This window comes from Myxine glutinosa, chromosome 11 (assembly GCF_964187855.1).
Source record: "Myxine glutinosa chromosome 11, kmMyxGlut1.1, whole genome shotgun sequence".
In the NCBI taxonomy this organism is placed as follows: domain Eukaryota; kingdom Metazoa; phylum Chordata; class Myxini; order Myxiniformes; family Myxinidae; genus Myxine; species Myxine glutinosa.
Window position 1 is genome coordinate 2,858,485 of NC_136271.1, and position 17,013 is coordinate 2,875,497.

A 17,013-nucleotide genomic window follows, 5' to 3' on the forward strand; every position below is an offset into this window, starting at 1 on the left:
AACAGAAGTTCAGAGATGGCATTATTTTAAAAAAGGTATCGTAGTATGAAAATGTAAACAGCCCGGGTGGCTGGTGTGTTGACGTTTGATTATACTCCAATAATATTTAAAGGTAAAAGGGTAACTAGCTGTTGTTGAAACATACTTTTAATAGTTTCCCCACAAGTGAAGCAGCGATGCTATTATATAAAATACGCCATTTGTGTCTGTCTGATGAATTTTTGACGCCAATACATTCCGTCGTTACTTATCCAATCTCAACCAAAGTTGACAGGATGACCAAGGGTTACATAATGAAGGTTGTAGTGCATTCATTTGCCCCCCACCCTCCCCAAGGGGGTTTTCTCCGCTGAGCGGGTTTTCCCCACCGTTGCCGTCAATGGGTTGTGTGTTGAGGTGTATATAAATGTTAAATTAGGTTTATCGTGGCGTTTTTCCAAGGTCTCTTCTCATAACAAAACTAATGATAATAGCATAATATTAATGTTATTACAAAACAATATTAATACCAATAATATCCCACCTCCCCAAGATATTTTTCCTCCTTGAACAAACATCGAGTCAACGTTCATATATAGCTTTTCATGGCGTTTCCGTGGGAGCAACAGCCCAATGGCCTCTTCCAGAAGTAAAAATATTATAAATCATAAACATGTATGATTTGCCTTTTAAACAGTCGCTAATGCTGTTTATAACACAAATGAAGAAATTTGGAGGAATCCCGACATCCGTGAGGTAAGTTTTACTTACAGAACTGAGGGAAGATCTACTGTAATCTATATAACCCACAACTGTTGGGTTAATAACATGGCCCTTTCTGCCGCTACCGTGGCATTTTTCGTAGTGAACTTTTGAAACTCGCTCCCGTTGTTAATACGAAACAAAGGGAGGAAGACCGGGATGTGCTCATTTACCAAGCAGCTAGCTAGCGCTTGCCAAGCCAGCCGTTCCTTAATGGTTTTGAATGGTAGGCTTGCTCAAATGCTTAAACCACTTGGCGATCTCTCCACAAGAAACTTGGTAAATTAACACATTCAATGTTCTTGAGACCCGACCATAGATCGACTGTAATCCATATACCTCAAAGAGGAATGACCCTTTCTGCCGCTCCCGTAGTTAGCGGGTGTACGAGTTATATAAAACAAGAGATATCCATTTTTTTTTTCCCTTTAATTAACGATATCTGCCAAACCACGTGCCCTATCGCAAATTCCAAAAGGACATTTTAGTAGACTGACATGCTGAACAGATCTGTGAAGTTTCCCCTCGATTGGATCACAAATGAGGGAGGAGCTCGGTTTTAAAGGTGCATACTTAAAAACGTCATCCAATGGCTTGATCTCTGATCATCAATTTGGTTTCAGACCAGGTCACTCTACTCTGGACATGCTGCTTCTGCTGTCTCAACAATGGATGGAGGTCCTGAATGCCAAACAGGAAATCAGAGCTGTCTCCCTTGACATATCAAGGGCCTTTGATACGGTCTGGCACCCAGCTCTGCTCACCAAACTCTCCTCCTATGGTATCCATGGAAATCTCCATGCATGGCTTGCGGACTTCCTCTCTGGTCGTAGTCAACGTGTGGCCCTGAATGGATTTCTCTCATCTCCCCTTCCTGTTCAGGCTGGAGTTCCCCAACGAAGTGTGCTGGGCCCTGTGCTTTTTCTGGTCTTTATCAATGATCTCTCTGACTCTCTGGAAAATCCTCTCTATCTCTTTGCTGATGACTCCACTCTCTGCCGCTCCATTCCTCTTCCCTCAGATAGGCAGTCTGCAGCCTCCTCACTCTCTGAAGACCTGGACAAAATCACAGACTGGTCAAACAAGTGGAACATGTCTTTCAATCCTGCCAAATCTCACTCTCTTACTATGTCTCTCCGAAAAGATCGACTGGACAACCCTCCCATCTACTTTCTCAACAATCCTCTCCAAGAAGTTCTGTCACTCAAGCTTTTGGGTCTCACTATCTGCCATGATCTTTCTTGGGAAAACCACATTTCCAAGCTGGCCTCCAAAGCCAGTCGCCGACTGGGCATCCTCCGTCGTGCGAAGTCCTTCCTCGGCACACCTGAGCTCCTCACCACATACAAGGCTTTCATCCGCAGCTCAATGGAATACTGTTCTCCCCTATGGGCTGGTGCTCCTGCCTCACACCTGGCTCGGCTTCACGCTGTTGAATCCAAAGCTTTCAAAATCATTGGAATCTCCCGCGATGAAGCTATCTCTGAGGGCCTTTCACTCACTCACCGCAGGCAGGTAGGTGGTCTTTCTGTCTTCTACCGACTCCTCTCCGGCCTTGCTCCCCCAGCTCTCTCCGTGCTCTGTCCCCCAAATATTCCTACAGGTCGCACAAGATCTGCCAGCAACCCTCTGATGGTTAAACTGCCGAAATCTCGGCTCTCTGCTCACCTTCACTCTTTCATTCCTCTTTTCTCCCGCCTGTGGAACAAACTCCCACACTCCCTTCAATCCCTCTCCTCCCTCCAGGTCTTTAAAACAGCTGTTCACCACCATCTCTTATTTTCCCCCATCCATAACCTTGATCTTTTCTACCCCCACTAATTCACCCCAGATCCACCTTGTTTGAAATTCCAACTTATTTCCTGGAAATCCTGGCAGTGTCCATATGTTTATACCTCTCCCACCCCCCCCCCCCCCTTCACATGCCTCCCCCCCTTCACATGCCTCCCCCCTTCACATGCCTCCCCCCCAAAGCCCTCTCCCTCCCACAGATCTCTCGATGTCTCCATGTCTCTCGGTCCCTGCTCTCAAATGTTGTGTTTGTGTCCTTCCCCCTCTCTCCCCATCTTGTCTACCGCTCCCGATGTTATTTGTTTTATGTGTCTGTTTGTCTTTCTGTGTGATTAATTTTCGCTCTTTCACGAGCCTCGATCTTGTATACAAAAAAAAAAACGTCATAACTCTGAAACCATGTGACGCATGACATCATGCTCGCTGACTTTTTTGTTCGTCATGGGTATGCGATTTTGCCTGCAAAGTTTGGCCTCGATCTGTTCAGCCGTTGCAGAGAAAAAGGTGTTTTTGTGTTTTCACGAAAAACAATATGGCGGCCGAACCACGTGACCTGTGACGTCATAATTACCATTAAAATGTTCGACAGACCGAGTCCCTCCTACGGTGAATTTTTTTTATCTCAATCGGTCCTATTAGTGCAGAGAAATTGGTTTTTAAAGGAAATGAAAACTTTAAATGGCACCGAGTTAAGGATCATCAGAATTATCAGAATTACCAAAGTTCAAAGTGCCATAACTTTGTCAAAAATGATCGAAACGTCGTGAAGTTCGAACTTGATCTGTAACTTATCATGAGGAAACCATGTGCCAAGTTTGAAATCATTAGCATTACGGGTAAATTGGCAATTTCCAATTGATTAACAAACACAATTAATCAATCAATTATTGCGCACCGCTCCCTCCCAATTCCGTGTCCATGGGCTGCACGGCAGGATCGCGCCAGGAGAATGTTATTTATTTATTTATTTATTTATTTGACATGGGGACGGGGTACTTTGAACGTATCTCTCCTCGTTTTTCAATTTTGTTTTCCCGCCAGGCAGACAGCAGAGTAAAATAATCATCTCTGTCCCCTCTACACATGCACGATCGGGCCAAATTCAGAGCCAAAGTAGTGCTAAACTGCAGGTTTGGTTTCCGATTAGTGTTCAAAATATAACATTCAATTGAAAACAAGTTGTTCCGACATCATAAACTGACGTTTGTAGACAGACAAAAGGACAGAAGTGAACCAATTGCCAAATACCACCTTTTCGCTTCGCATGTACGGGGTAATAAAGAAAAACTAAATAACTATGCATAAGATTGCAAATTGACATTCAAGCAAAACTTTGCCCATGTTAGAAAAGTGGAAACACACACACACAAAACAGTGTAACCTCAACATTGAAATCGGAATTTTGTATCCATGGATGATAAATGAGCGGCATGATACGCAGGTGTGCAAATGAGGTTATTCCCGAAACAGTGACGACTGAAGATCGTGCGATTAGCGTTCTTGAGAGTCCAACATCGTACACGCGTTGCACTACCTGCGGGAGTTGTGCACAGTAGTTCCACCAAGAACGATCCGTACACCTGGCGTAGTGCGGTTTAGGTTGTACACGGCAAGCGATTCCGCATACGTTACCCCACCAACCACAAACACGACGATGTCCTGCGGCCTGTATCCATTGATCATGGTACAATGGGAAAAATGTTTAACAAGTATGCAAGTATCACCGTCTAAACATCACGTGGTGTGGCGGATGTATGCACACAACACCGTCTAAACATCACATGGTGTGGCGGATGTATGCACACAACACCGTCTAAACATCACATGGTGTGGCGGATGTATGCACACAACACCGTCTAAACATCACATAGTGTGGCGGATGTATGCACACAACACCGTCTAGACATCACATGGTGTGGCGGATGTATGCACACAACACCGTCTAGACATCACATGGTGTGGCGGATGTATGCACACAACACCGTCTAGACATCACATGGTGTGGCGGATGTATGCACACAACACCGTCTAGACATCACATGGTGTGGCGGATGTATGCACACAACACCGTCTAAACATCACATGGTGTGGCGGATGTATGCATACAACACCGTCTAAACATCACATGGTGTGGCGGATGTATGCACACAACACCATCTAGACATCACATGGTGTGGCGGATGTATGCACACAACACCGTCTAGACATCACATGGTGTGGCGGATGTATGCACACAACACCGTCGAGACATCACATGGTGTGGCGGATGTATGCACACAACACCGTCTAAACATCACATGGTGTGGCGGATGTATGCACACAACACCGTCTAAACATCACATGGTGTGGCGGATGTATGCACACAACACCGTCTAGACATCACATGGTGTGGTGGATGTATGAACACAACACCGTCTAGACATCACATAGTGTGGCGGATGTATGCACACAACACCGTCTAAACATCACATGGTGTGGCGGATGTATGCACACAACACCGTCTAAACATCACGTGGTGTGGCGGATGTATGCACACAACACCGTCTAGACATCACATGGTGTGGTGGATGTATGCACACAACACCGTCTAGACATCACATAGTGTGGCGGATGTATGCACACAACACCGTCTAAACATCACGTGGTGTGGCGGATGTATGCACACAACACCGTCTAAACATCACGTGGTGTGGCGGATGTATGCACACAACACCGTCTAAACATCACATGGTGTGGCGGATGTATGCACACAACACCGTCTAAACATCACATGGTGTGGCGGATGTATGCACACAACACCGTCTAAACATCACATGGTGTGGCGGATGTATGCACACAACACCGTCGAGACATCACATGGTGTGGCGGATGTATGCATACAACACCGTCTAAACATCACATGGTGTGGCGGATGTATGCACACAACACCATCTAGACATCACATGGTATGGCGGATGTATGCACACAACACCGTCTAAACATCACATGGTGTGGTGGATGTATGCATACAACACCGTCTGAACATCACGTGGTGTGGCGGATGTATGCACACAACACCATCTAGACATCACATGGTGTGGCGGATGTATGCACACAACACCATCTAAACATGACATGGTGTGGCGGATGTATGCACACAACACCGTCTCGACATCACATGATGTGGTGGATGTATGCGCACAACACCGTCTAAACATCACATCGTGTGGCGGATGTATGCACACAACACCGTCTAAACATCACATGGTGTGGCGGATGTATGCACACAACACCGTCTAGACATCACATGGTGTGGCAGATGTATGCACACAACACCGTCTAGACATCACGTTGTGTGGCGGATGTATGCACACAACACCGTCTAAACATCACATGGTGTGGCGGATGTATGCACACAACACTGTCTAGACATCACATGGTGTGGCGGATGTATGCGCACAACACCGTCTAAACATCACATGGTGAGGCGGATGTTTGCACACAACACCGTCTAAACATCACATGGTGTGGCGGATGTATGCACACAACACCGTCTAAACATCACATGGTGTGGCGGATGTATGCACACAACACCGTCTAGACATCACGTGGTGTGCCGGATGTATGCACACAAGTTACACTCGTGAAAATACAAACTTGGAAAATCATTAAAAGAAAAACTCGGTTGCATGATCTGAAAAACGAACTTACAACTCGTGTTGTTGCAGGACCACGTACCTTTCTCTGAGTGTGGTGCTTCCCAGGAAAGGGTATGTACTTTCACGAAGCTTTCCCTTCACTAGCTGGTCAAGGGTATCTGATAGAGCAGGTTGATGTTGTGTGTATATGTTCTCAACACCCTGCCAATACCAGGAAAGAGGAAGTGGGATAAGGATGAAGTTAAAATACCAAACAGAGGGAAAGGAAGAGCAAGATCTCTCCTAATAATAAAAAAATAACTCCCCCCAAGAGGGAGTGTGAAAACCAGAGTTATAATCTTCAATGTTAAGAAAGAGGAAGAGGGAATGCACTTTTACTGCCTCGTCTCCCCTAGAAAGTTCTGAACTAGTTCAGACCAGAAGTAGATCGAGTTAGCATGGAACTCCTTGCTTCCCACGCGGGGTTTGGCTTCCCACGCGGGGTTCGGCTTCCCACGCGGGGTTCGGCTTCCCACGCGGGGTTCGGCTTCCCACGCGGGGTTCGGCTTCCCACGCGGGGTTCGGCTTCCCACGCGGGGTTCGGCTTCCCACGCGGGGTTCGGCTTCCCACGCGGGGTTCGGCTTCCCACGCGGGGTTCGGCTTCCCACGCGGGGTTCTGCTTCCCAAGCGGGGTTCGGCTTCCCACGCGGGGTTCGGCTTCCCACGCGGGGTTCGGCTTCCCACGCGGGGTTCGGCTTCCCACGCGGGGTTCGGCTTCCCACGCGGGGTTCGGCTTCCCACGCGGGGTTCGGCTTCCCACGCGGGGTTCGGCTTCCCACGCGGGGTTCGGCTTCCCACGCGGGGTTCGGCTTCCCACGCGGGGTTCGGCTTCCCACGCGGGGTTCGGCTTCCCACGCGGGGTTCGGCTTCCCACGCGGGGTTCGGCTTCCCACGCGGGGTTCGGCTTCCCACGCGGGGTTCGGCTTCCCACGCGGGGTTCGGCTTCCCACGCGGGGTTCGGCTTCCCACGCGGGGTTCGGCTTCCCACGCGGGGTTCGGCTTCCCACGCGGGGTTCGGCTTCCCACGCGGGGTTCGGCTTCCCACGCGGGGTTCGGCTTCCCACGCGGGGTTCGGCTTCCCAAGCGGGGGTTTGCTTCCCATGCGGAGTTTTGCTTCCCAAGCGGGGTTTTGCTTCCCACGCGGGGTTTTGCTTCCCACGCGGGGTTTTGCTTCCCAAGCGGGGTTTTGCTTCCCACACAGGGGAACTCCCAAGCAGGTAATGTTCAATTCCAATGAGTTGATACACGACAAATCTGGCCTGAAATAGACAAGAACTGCAGGTGGAGACGACGCATACGTAGTGTGTTCAAAAAGTATCCGACCTTTATTTTTCGTGCGTAAACAAATGAAGCTAGGGAGGCGTTGATTGGTGCACGTATGTAGGCGATCCTAATGCGCACGCGTGAATTTTTTCCCGCCTGCAGAAGCTGTCATTCGACGGCAGACCGCCGATGAGTGAGGACATGTAAGTGAGCACCGTCGGATTTTCGTTTTTGACAAAATGACGGAAAAACTTGAACAATGCTACTGCATCAAATTTTGTGTTTTTTGGCCTCGGGGATGTTGGATGCTTCCATTGTGATGACTGCAACTTGGTTTCTGGGTCGTACCCATAAACCCAGGACTCATCGCCAGTGATCACTGTGTTGAGGGAGGAAGCTGGGATCGCTGTTCACAGTCTCCAGCATGTCCTGTGCGATCTCCAAACGGAGTTGCTTCTGCTCAATCGTTAGCAGCTTTGGTACGAACTTCGCTGAGATTCTCCTGAAGCCCAAATCCTCCTTCATAATGGAATGAACGGTGTTGAATCTTGCGGATCGTTTCCACTTGGGAATCGCCAAGCTTTACACAAAATTTGATGCAGTAGCGTTGTTCAAGTTTTTCCGTCATTTTGTCAAAAAAGAAAATCCGACGGCGCTCACTTACATGTCCTCACTCATCGGCGGTCTGCCGTCGAATGACAGCTTCTGCAGGTGGGAAAAAATTCACGCGTGCGCATTAGGATCGCCTACATACGTGCACCAATCAACGCCTCCCTAGCTTCTTTTTTTTTACGCACGAAAAATAAAGGTCGGATACTTTTTGAACACAGTAGTATATAGTATCTGATGAAATTGCTTCTCAGGTTGCAACTGTTATCACATACCTTGAGTCCCTTTAAAAACTGCTTTGTGAAAGAGATTGGGTCTTTATTTGGTAGCACCTCACCACCTCTGCCACCACCATACCCCACAATGTTGTTTACGAGCTTTGGAGGCAAAAACAAAAGTAATAAGAAACAAACATTTAGTTTCAGATCGATCTCAACATCTTGCAATTCAACAAAAGCAGCTTCAGGTGAACAATGGCACATCTGGGCCTAACGTTTGATATTGCTAACACACCTTTCTGAAATGGTCACACTGCCAACTGGGGTGATCACGTCTCGTCTGTGCTGCACCCAGAGCCTCTTTCTGCCAAACATCCAGCAGACCTGAGAGATCTCCACTTGGGTGACGCTGGTAGCGCAAAGAATACAAGCAGAGCAGGTGTGCTGCCTCCAGGTCTCCAGCTTTTCCCAAAATTCGTTTGACACCCTGCGGAAGAGATGCAACTCGTGACCTCCATAAATAATGATAATTCTTTGGAAGACAAAGCAGAACTAGGTAGACATGAGTTACCTGTTTATAACTATACGCACTACAAATTACACTGTCGCAGAGCATTCACAAGGCCGTGTGTGCACTCAGGTGTGAGCACGGTCAGGTGTGAGCACGGGAAGCTATCATATTTTGAGATGAAGATAATTACACTGCCTGACAAACATCTGTCATACAAATGCCTCTTGTGAATCTTTACATCAACAATCCAAAGCATTGTATAAGTATTTCAGCGACTGATTATAAAAGGCCACTACAAGTTATGCAAATAATTTTATAAGCAACAACTAAGTTTATAAACTATGCAAAATTATTTTTCCACAATTAACCATTTTCCTCACTCTGATACGTTTCACAAAGATACGTCCATCATGAACACGAAAAACAGAACTACCCGCACTATGGGCCCACAGACAAAATAATCAAGGACATCGACACTGGGCAAGGCAGAAATAAAAGGCACAGAGTGTTTAATTTGTGCTGTGGCAGGACATGAATGTGGAGAACACAAGGCACCAAAGAGGAAATGGGCAAACAGTAACTGTGATGCTGCAGGAACGATGAGCACAAGAGAGGCGAGAGCATCCATGAGGGCCCGAGAGATGTTTGCCTTTATTCTCCAACCCCGACTAGCGGCATGTCTCCCCCCTCCCCCCTCTACCCATCCCCCCTCCTCCAACTCCCCCAGGTTGAGAACTACTCACTGGCCGGAGGCGGGTCTCTCACCCTGATGTGGTTCCTCCAATCACGAGTCCTTTTATCCCCACCCTGAGGTTCTGCCTCCGATAAGGCTGACAAATCCAGGCTCGCACATCAACCGGGGTCTGCTTCCCATTCACTGACAGCTGGAAGGAGTCATCCTCTCCCCCAACTTAGCCCCCCCTCCCCCCCTCCCACTACCACATACGTGGGAGACAGACGTGTGTACTGCCCTCTCAACTTACCTGGCATCACCCAATTCACAGGATAAACAAGAGGTACAGGACACCTTATACCCATCTATTCTAAATCGGACATTTCCCATCACCGCATGGCGAAGACTGAAGAAAACGTAACTACGTGCACTTAAACATGTTAAAAACTCCTAATAAATAACAGAACACAAACGGTGCCAAAGGCAAAGGCTGCCATGGTAAGTCAATTTCGCTGCCACGGTGTCAATTTCGCTGGCGCGGAAGTCGATCTCGCTGCCGCGGTAAGTCGATCTCGCTGGCGCGGCAAGTCGATCTCGCTGGCGCGGCAAGTCGATCTCGCTGCCGCGGCAAGTCGATCTCGCTGGCGCGGTAAGTCGATCTCGCTGGCGCGGCAAGTCGATCTCGCTGCCGCGGTAAGTCGATCTCGCTGGCGCGGCAAGTCGATCTCGCTGCCGCGGTAAGTCGATCTCGCTGGCGCGGCAAGTCGATCTCGCTGCCGCGGCAAGTCGATCTCGCTGCCGCGGCAAGTCGATCTCGCTGCCGCGGCAAGTCAATCTCGCTGCCGCGGAAAGTCGATCTCGCTGGCGAGGCAAGTCAATCTCGCTGCCGCGGTAAGTCGATCTCGCTGCCGCGGTAAGTCGATCTCGCTGGCGCGGAAGTCGATCTCGCTGGCGAGGCAAGTCAATCGCGCTGGCGCGGAAGTCGATCTCGCTGCCACCGGTAAGTCGATCTCACTGGCGCGGAAGTCGATCTCGCTGCCGCGGCAAGTCGATCTCGCTGGAGAGGCAAGTCAATCTCGCTGGCGCGGCAAGTCGATCTCGCTGGCGCGGCAAGTCGATCTCGCTGGCGCGGCAAGTCGATCTCGCTGGCGCGGCAAGTCGATCTCGCTGCCGCGGTAAGTCGATCTCGCTGGCGCGGCAAGTCGATCTCGCTGGCGCGGCAAGTCGATCTCGCTGGCGCGGCAAGTCGATCTCGCTGGCGCGGCAAGTCGATCGCGCTGGCGCGGCAAGTCGATCGCGCTGGCGCGGCAAGTCAATCGCGCTGGCGCGGCAAGTCCATCTCGCTGCCGCGGCAAGTCAATGTCGCTGCCGCGGCAAGTCAATGTCGCTGCCGCGGCAAGTCAATGTCGCTGCCGCGGCAAGTCGATGTCGCTGCCGCGGCAAGTCGATGTCGCTGCCGCGGAAAGTCGATCTCGCTGCCGCGGAAAGTCGATCTCACTGGCGAGGCAAGTCAATCTCGCTGGCGCGGCAAGTCAATCTCGCTGCCGCGGCAAGTCAATCTCGCTGCCGCGGCAAGTCAATCTCGCTGGCGCGGCAAGTAAATCTCGCTGCCGCGGCAAGTCAATGTCGCTGCCGCGGCAAGTCGATCTCGCTGCCGCGGCAAGTCGATCTCGCTGCCGCGGTAAGTCGATCTCGCTGCCGCGGTAAGTCAATCTCGCTGCCGTGGTTGGTCAATCTCGCTGCCACGGTAAGTCAATCTCGCTGCCACGGTAAGTCAATCTCGCTGCCACGGTAAGTCGATCTCGCTGCCACGGTAAGTCGATCTCGCTGCCACGGTAAGTCGATCTCGCTGCCACGGTAAGTCGATCTCGCTGCCACGGTAAGTCGATCTCGCTGCCACGGTAAGTCGATCTCGCTGCCGCGGAAAGTCGATCTCGCTGCCGCGGAAAGTCGATCTCGCTGGCGAGGCAAGTCGATCTCGCTGGCGCGGCAAGTCAATCTCGCTGCCGCGGCAAGTCAATCTCGCTGGCGCGGCAAGTAAATCTCGCTGCCGCGGCAAGTCAATGACGCTGCCGGGGCAAGTCAATGTCGCTGCCGCGGAAAGTCGATCTCGCTGGCGAGGCAAGTCGATCTCGCTGGCGCGGCAAGTCAATGTCGCTGCCGCGGCAAGTCAATGTCGCTGCCGCGGCAAGTCAATGTCGCTGCCGGGGCAAGTCAATATCGCTGCCGCGGAAAGTCGATCTCGCTGGCGAGGCAAGTCAATCTCGCTGCCGCGGTAAGTCGATCTCGCTGCCGCGGTAAGTCGATCTCGCTGGCGCGGAAGTCGATCTCACTGGCGAGGCAAGTCAATCGCGCTGGCGCGGAAGTCGATCTCGCTGCCACCGGTAAGTCGATCTCACTGGCGCGGAAGTCGATCTCGCTGCCGCGGTAAGTCGATCTCGCTGGCGCGGCAAGTCGATCTCGCTGCCGCGGCAAGTCAATCTCGCTGGTGCGGCAAGTCAATGTCGCTGCCCCGGGAAGTCAATTTCGCTGCCACGGCAAGTCCATTCCGCTGCCACGGCAAGTCCATTCCGCTGCCACGGCAAGTCCATTCCGCTGCCACGGCAAGTCCATTTCGCTGCCACGGTAAGTCGATCTCGCTGCCGCGGAAGTCGATCTCGCTGCCGCGGCAAGTCGATCTCGCTGCCGCGGCAAGTCGATCTCGCTGCCGCGGCAAGTCGATCTCGCTGCCGCGGAAAGTCGATCTCGCTGGCGCGGCAAGTCGATCTCACTGGCACGGCAAGTCGATCTCGCTGGCGCGGCAAGTCAATCTCGCTGCCACGGTAAGTCAATCTCGCTGCGACGGTAAGTCAATCTCGCTGCGACGGTAAGTCAATCTCGCTGCGACGGTAAGTCAATCTCGCTGCGACGGTAAGTCAATCTCGCTGCCACGGTAAATGTCTTTTGCCTTTTGCTAAAACAGTGAGCTCATCATGTGTGTGTGGCAATGTTCACCTGTGGGCACTGCAGATGGGCGTGTCCAGCACTACTCTAACACTACTGTATGGACACATGATAAACAAACAAACCAAGAAGTCAATGGGATGGTATGGAGATTGTACCTATCCTACCTGCAATGCAGCAGTATGGTCATTTTGGCAAGCAAGTTCCTGCTCAACCGCACCGATGTCCAACAGTTTCCGTGCAGCAACGATGCGAGACAACTCCCCAACCAAGCCCACGTGTTTTGCCACCGCACCTGACATTTTGCGAAATGCAGGATACGTTTCCACAAACGCCTGAAACAGCAGCAGAAGGTTCACCACCTGCCGTTAGAAGGTATTGGGTTCAAACCTCACACAGGGACAGAGTACGACATACTCGCTGACCTTCATGTCCGAAATAGACTCGAGCTTCTCGTGACTCTTGGACCGCTGCTGGAATTCATCCATGAGCTGTTTGATGTTTGTCCCGATTTCCCCAAAGTTCAGGTACATGTTCTGCAACCCAACGTTTGACACAATGTCCACAAGGCCTACATTAATAATAAGTCATCTGCTTCCTGGACTTAATGCTCCGATAGTATTTACGGTTTTTCATTACTCATAGTAATTTCAGAGTTTATTACATTGGCAAAGAAATCATCGTGATCAGCTGAAAGAACGACATCTGTGCTTGAGCGAGCGGAGTCCGACGCAGGTGGCAACTCCACACGTTTATTCTGTATTCCCAGCAACTCGTGCACCATTGCCTGGTACGTCCACTGCATACCCACAAATCAAACAAACGGACTGCATGATCATTCAGTTCTTCGTTTAGTAGGTTATGTTTACTCAGCAAAGTTTATAAAGATTGAAATTTAAATCAGGACCTCACAAATTATATCCGACTCAATATAGGTGCAGGTCCTACGAGTACCTGATTGAGAAGAGGTGTAACGGCATCGTCACGCCGGTCAAGAATAAGCAACAAAGGTGGAACATCAGTCTTCCGGAAATCAAACAATGCTGCATCTTTGCTGATCATTTGCTGCAAGACAGGTGTGCTCCGTAATCATGTCATTCACCAGATGGTCAACATACGAGGGCCGGACCAAAAGTCACGAGCATCAGGTGATTCCACCGGTTTGTGCCGAATATAGTATAACACGAGTTATTAGTGACGCCTGACCGTCTATCCACTCCAATATAATACATACAGACTTGGCACTAGTGTTCCCACAATCCATCGTGGCAAATGGCTGTCAATGACGTGTCGTTTCACAAACGTGCAGTGATGGAATTCCTGATGGAGAACCACTCGGCTGCAGATATCTATGGCTGATTGAGTCAGGTGTATGGAGATGCCTGTATGGGCGCTGGCAGTGTCAGATGGTGGGTGAAAAAAAGTGGAGACAAAAGGGATGGGAATATTGGATGGGATATAACAGGAACTGGGGAAGAACCGGTGTAACGTGATACGTGTACGAGATACGTCAGTCGTTGAGGGGGTGTACGTTTTTTCTGACGTAAACAATGAATCAATAATAGTCAAGTGGAGGGAACAGAAGCGATGGAAAGTTCGGAGCGGAGTTGTGCAGGTGATGGAAAATTCTGGTCACTCCAGACATGAACGGGCCGCTGTGGAGGAGAGAGATGTGACTGAGCGGGTGCGCTGTGGAGCTGTGGAGGAGAGAGATGTGACTGAGCGGGTGACGCTGTGGAGCTGTGGAGGAGAGAGACGTGACTCCGAGCAGGTGACGCTGTGGAGCTGTGGAGGAGAGAGACGTGACTCCGAGCGGGTGACGCTGTGGAGCTGTGGAGGAGAGAGACGTGACTCCGAGCGGGTGACGCTGTGGAGCTGTGGAGAGAGACGTGACTCCGAGCGGGTGACGCTGTGGAGCTGTGGAGGAGAGAGACGTGACTCCGAGCGGGTGACGCTGTGGAGCAGTGGAGGAGAGAGACGTGACTCCGAGCGGGTGACGCTGTGGAGCTGTGGAGGAGAGAGACGTGACTCTGAGCGGTTGACGCTGTGGAGCTGTGGAGGAGAGAGACGTGACTTCGAGCAGGTGATGCTGTGGAGGAGAGAGACGTGACTCAGAGCGGGTGACATTGTGGAGGAGAGAGGCGCGACTCCGAGCGGGTGATGCTGTGGAGGAGAGAGACGTGACTCAGAGCGGGTGACATTGTGGAGGAGAGAGGCGCGACTCCGAGCGGGTGATGCTGTGGAGGAGAGAGACGTGACTCAGAGCGGGTGACATTGTGGAGGAGAGAGGCGCGACTCCGAGCGGGTGATGCTGTGGAGGAGAGAGACGTGACTCAGAGCGGGTGACATTGTGGAGGAGAGAGGCGCGACTCCGAGTGGGTGACGCTGTGCAGGAGAGAGGGGCGACTCCGAGCGGGTGATGCTGTGCAGGAGAGAGGGGCGACTCCGAGCGGGTAACATTGTGGAGAAGAGAGGGGCGACTCTTGGTGGGGGACGCTGCCAAATTTTGGCCGAATCCGTCCACAACCTTTTGAGATATTTTGTTCACAACAAACAGACAGGGGTGAAAACATAACCTCCATCCACCTTTGGTTGCACAGATAATAACCACGCTATATTAAACATATAACCCACGAGGAGTCATTTCCACAACAATACATTTGTATGAAGCCTCCAAACTACAATTTTACACAATAATTCAAACGTGCCGGTGCAGGCCCCATCGCATTTACACAAACCTTGACTCCCTGTGCCAACTGTTCTGCCATGGATGACGATTGTACATAACGGATCACTGGACACTTCTTTAGCGACAGTAGCACGGCGGTCAGCCCCAGTGTGGCCCTGCTTAATGCCTCCCGGGACCAGTTTCCAGCCTGGATGAGCGAAGAAGGTTAAGAGTCAAGTAATGTCAAGATAACCTCGACGGATGAAAATTCAAATTTGCTCAAGATTATTACCTGGGCGCAGGTGTCCATGTTGAGTGTGAAGAAATGTGGGCTCAGTGCCACATAATCAGCATACAACTCCTGTGGACACACCATTCATTACTTTTGTCAACTTTATGGGCTCGATCCATTTATCACTTTTATATTAGTGCTTAACGCTGATTTTGAAACAGATTTAAACCCAGTTAATGTGATTCAACTCACCAACTGTTAGACCAGTTCAAGCATTTGCACCAGTATTAACCAAGGGTCGAACATCATCAACATTTTCACAGTGCGACAAATACATGCACTTTTCAAGTTTTATACGTTGGTGTCCACGAAGAACCCACACACGTACAGTGGCCTGCAGAAGTATTCACCCCCTCCCAATAATACCACAATTCGATGAATTACGAATTAAGTAGAAACAGTTTTTCCAAATGAACTTTTTTATTCATAACTGAAGGGAGCAAACTAAACACTGTTATAGTTGAAGGAGGTCACATGTCAGGAATACCTTAAAAAAACATGTACGAATCAAAATTCACGGGTTATAAAGGTATGAGTAAATTGTTGGGTCAGTACCTGGTGGAAGCACATTTTGGATGGAAGCTATGAGTCTTTTTGGGTGGGTCTAGGTCTCTACCAGGTTTGCACAGCGAGATGGTGAAATCTTTGCCCATTATTCACATGAAAATTGCTCTAGTTCTGCCAAGTTTGATGGGGATCGACGATGAATGGCAATCTTTAAGTCTCGCCATATATGTTCAATTGGGTTCAAGTCTGGACTTTGACTGGGCCACTCAAGAACATTTATTTTCTTCTTTTTCAGTCACTCCAGTGTGGCTTTAGCTTTGTGCTTTCGATCATTGCCCTGAAATGTGAATCTCTGACCCAGTTTTTGACTCAAACAGGTTTCCATCAAGGATTCTCCTGTACTTTGGATCATTCATTGTTCCTTCTATCCTGACAAGCTTACCAGTCCCTGCTGATGAAAAGCAGCCCCATAACATGATGCTGCCACCACCATGCTTGACAGTATGGATGGTGTTGACTGGGTGATGTACAGTGTTAGGATTGTGCCAGACGTAACACTTTGAATTTAGATCAAAATTTCCGTATTTGTCTCGTCGGACCACAAAACGCTTCTCCACATTCCTGCAGTATCATCAAGATGCTTTTTCACAAACTCCATGCAAGATTTTATGTGCACCCTATTCAGTAATGGCTTCTTTCTTGCCACTTGTCCGTAGAGGTGAGCTTTGTGAAGTGAACAGGATATAGTTCATTGATGGACACCGACCCCATCTTGAGCATAGGGCCTCGCAGATGTTTCAAAGTCATTGTTGGATTTACAGTGACATCCCGAACCAGTTTCCTGCTTGCCCGGCTGCTGAGTTTGGATGGGGAACCTGATCTGGGTGGAGTCTGGGTGGTATGATACATCTTCCACTTCTTAATGATGGATTTCACCATACTCCCCCTCAAAAGGATAATGAGTGACTGAAATCTTCTTATAACCCTCTCCTGAACGGTGCTTCTCCACCACTTTATGTCTGACTTGTTTGGAAAGCTCCTTGGTCTTCATGTTTACCTTGTTGGTTGACCAGGTGAGTTGCACATTAAAACTCCAGAGATAAGTGGGAGAGATTAATT

At 50.0% G+C, this 17,013-nt stretch overlaps 2 protein-coding genes across 2 annotated transcripts in view; one reads left to right on the forward strand and one right to left on the reverse strand.

Annotated features, from left to right (window-relative positions):
* Nucleotides 1-17,013, forward strand: part of TAF5 (TATA-box binding protein associated factor 5) — a 543,784-nt gene that overhangs the window by 329,826 nt on the left and 196,945 nt on the right. The window lies entirely within an intron of this gene.
* The window catches only part of VPS45 (vacuolar protein sorting 45 homolog), a 39,711-nt gene that overhangs the window by 399 nt on the left and 22,299 nt on the right, over nucleotides 1-17,013 (reverse strand). The window contains exons 5-14 of the mRNA XM_078786333.1: nucleotides 15,388-15,456; nucleotides 15,166-15,303; nucleotides 13,382-13,492; nucleotides 13,092-13,226; nucleotides 12,853-12,963; nucleotides 12,595-12,762; nucleotides 8,596-8,787; nucleotides 8,358-8,459; nucleotides 6,250-6,371; nucleotides 4,067-4,198 (exon numbers count right to left, since the gene is read on the reverse strand). Of these exons, the coding sequence (XP_078642459.1) occupies nucleotides 4,067-4,198; nucleotides 6,250-6,371; nucleotides 8,358-8,459; nucleotides 8,596-8,787; nucleotides 12,595-12,762; nucleotides 12,853-12,963; nucleotides 13,092-13,226; nucleotides 13,382-13,492; nucleotides 15,166-15,303; nucleotides 15,388-15,456 (1,280 nt within the window). The remainder of the gene's footprint in view (nucleotides 1-4,066; nucleotides 4,199-6,249; nucleotides 6,372-8,357; nucleotides 8,460-8,595; nucleotides 8,788-12,594; nucleotides 12,763-12,852; nucleotides 12,964-13,091; nucleotides 13,227-13,381; nucleotides 13,493-15,165; nucleotides 15,304-15,387; nucleotides 15,457-17,013) is intronic.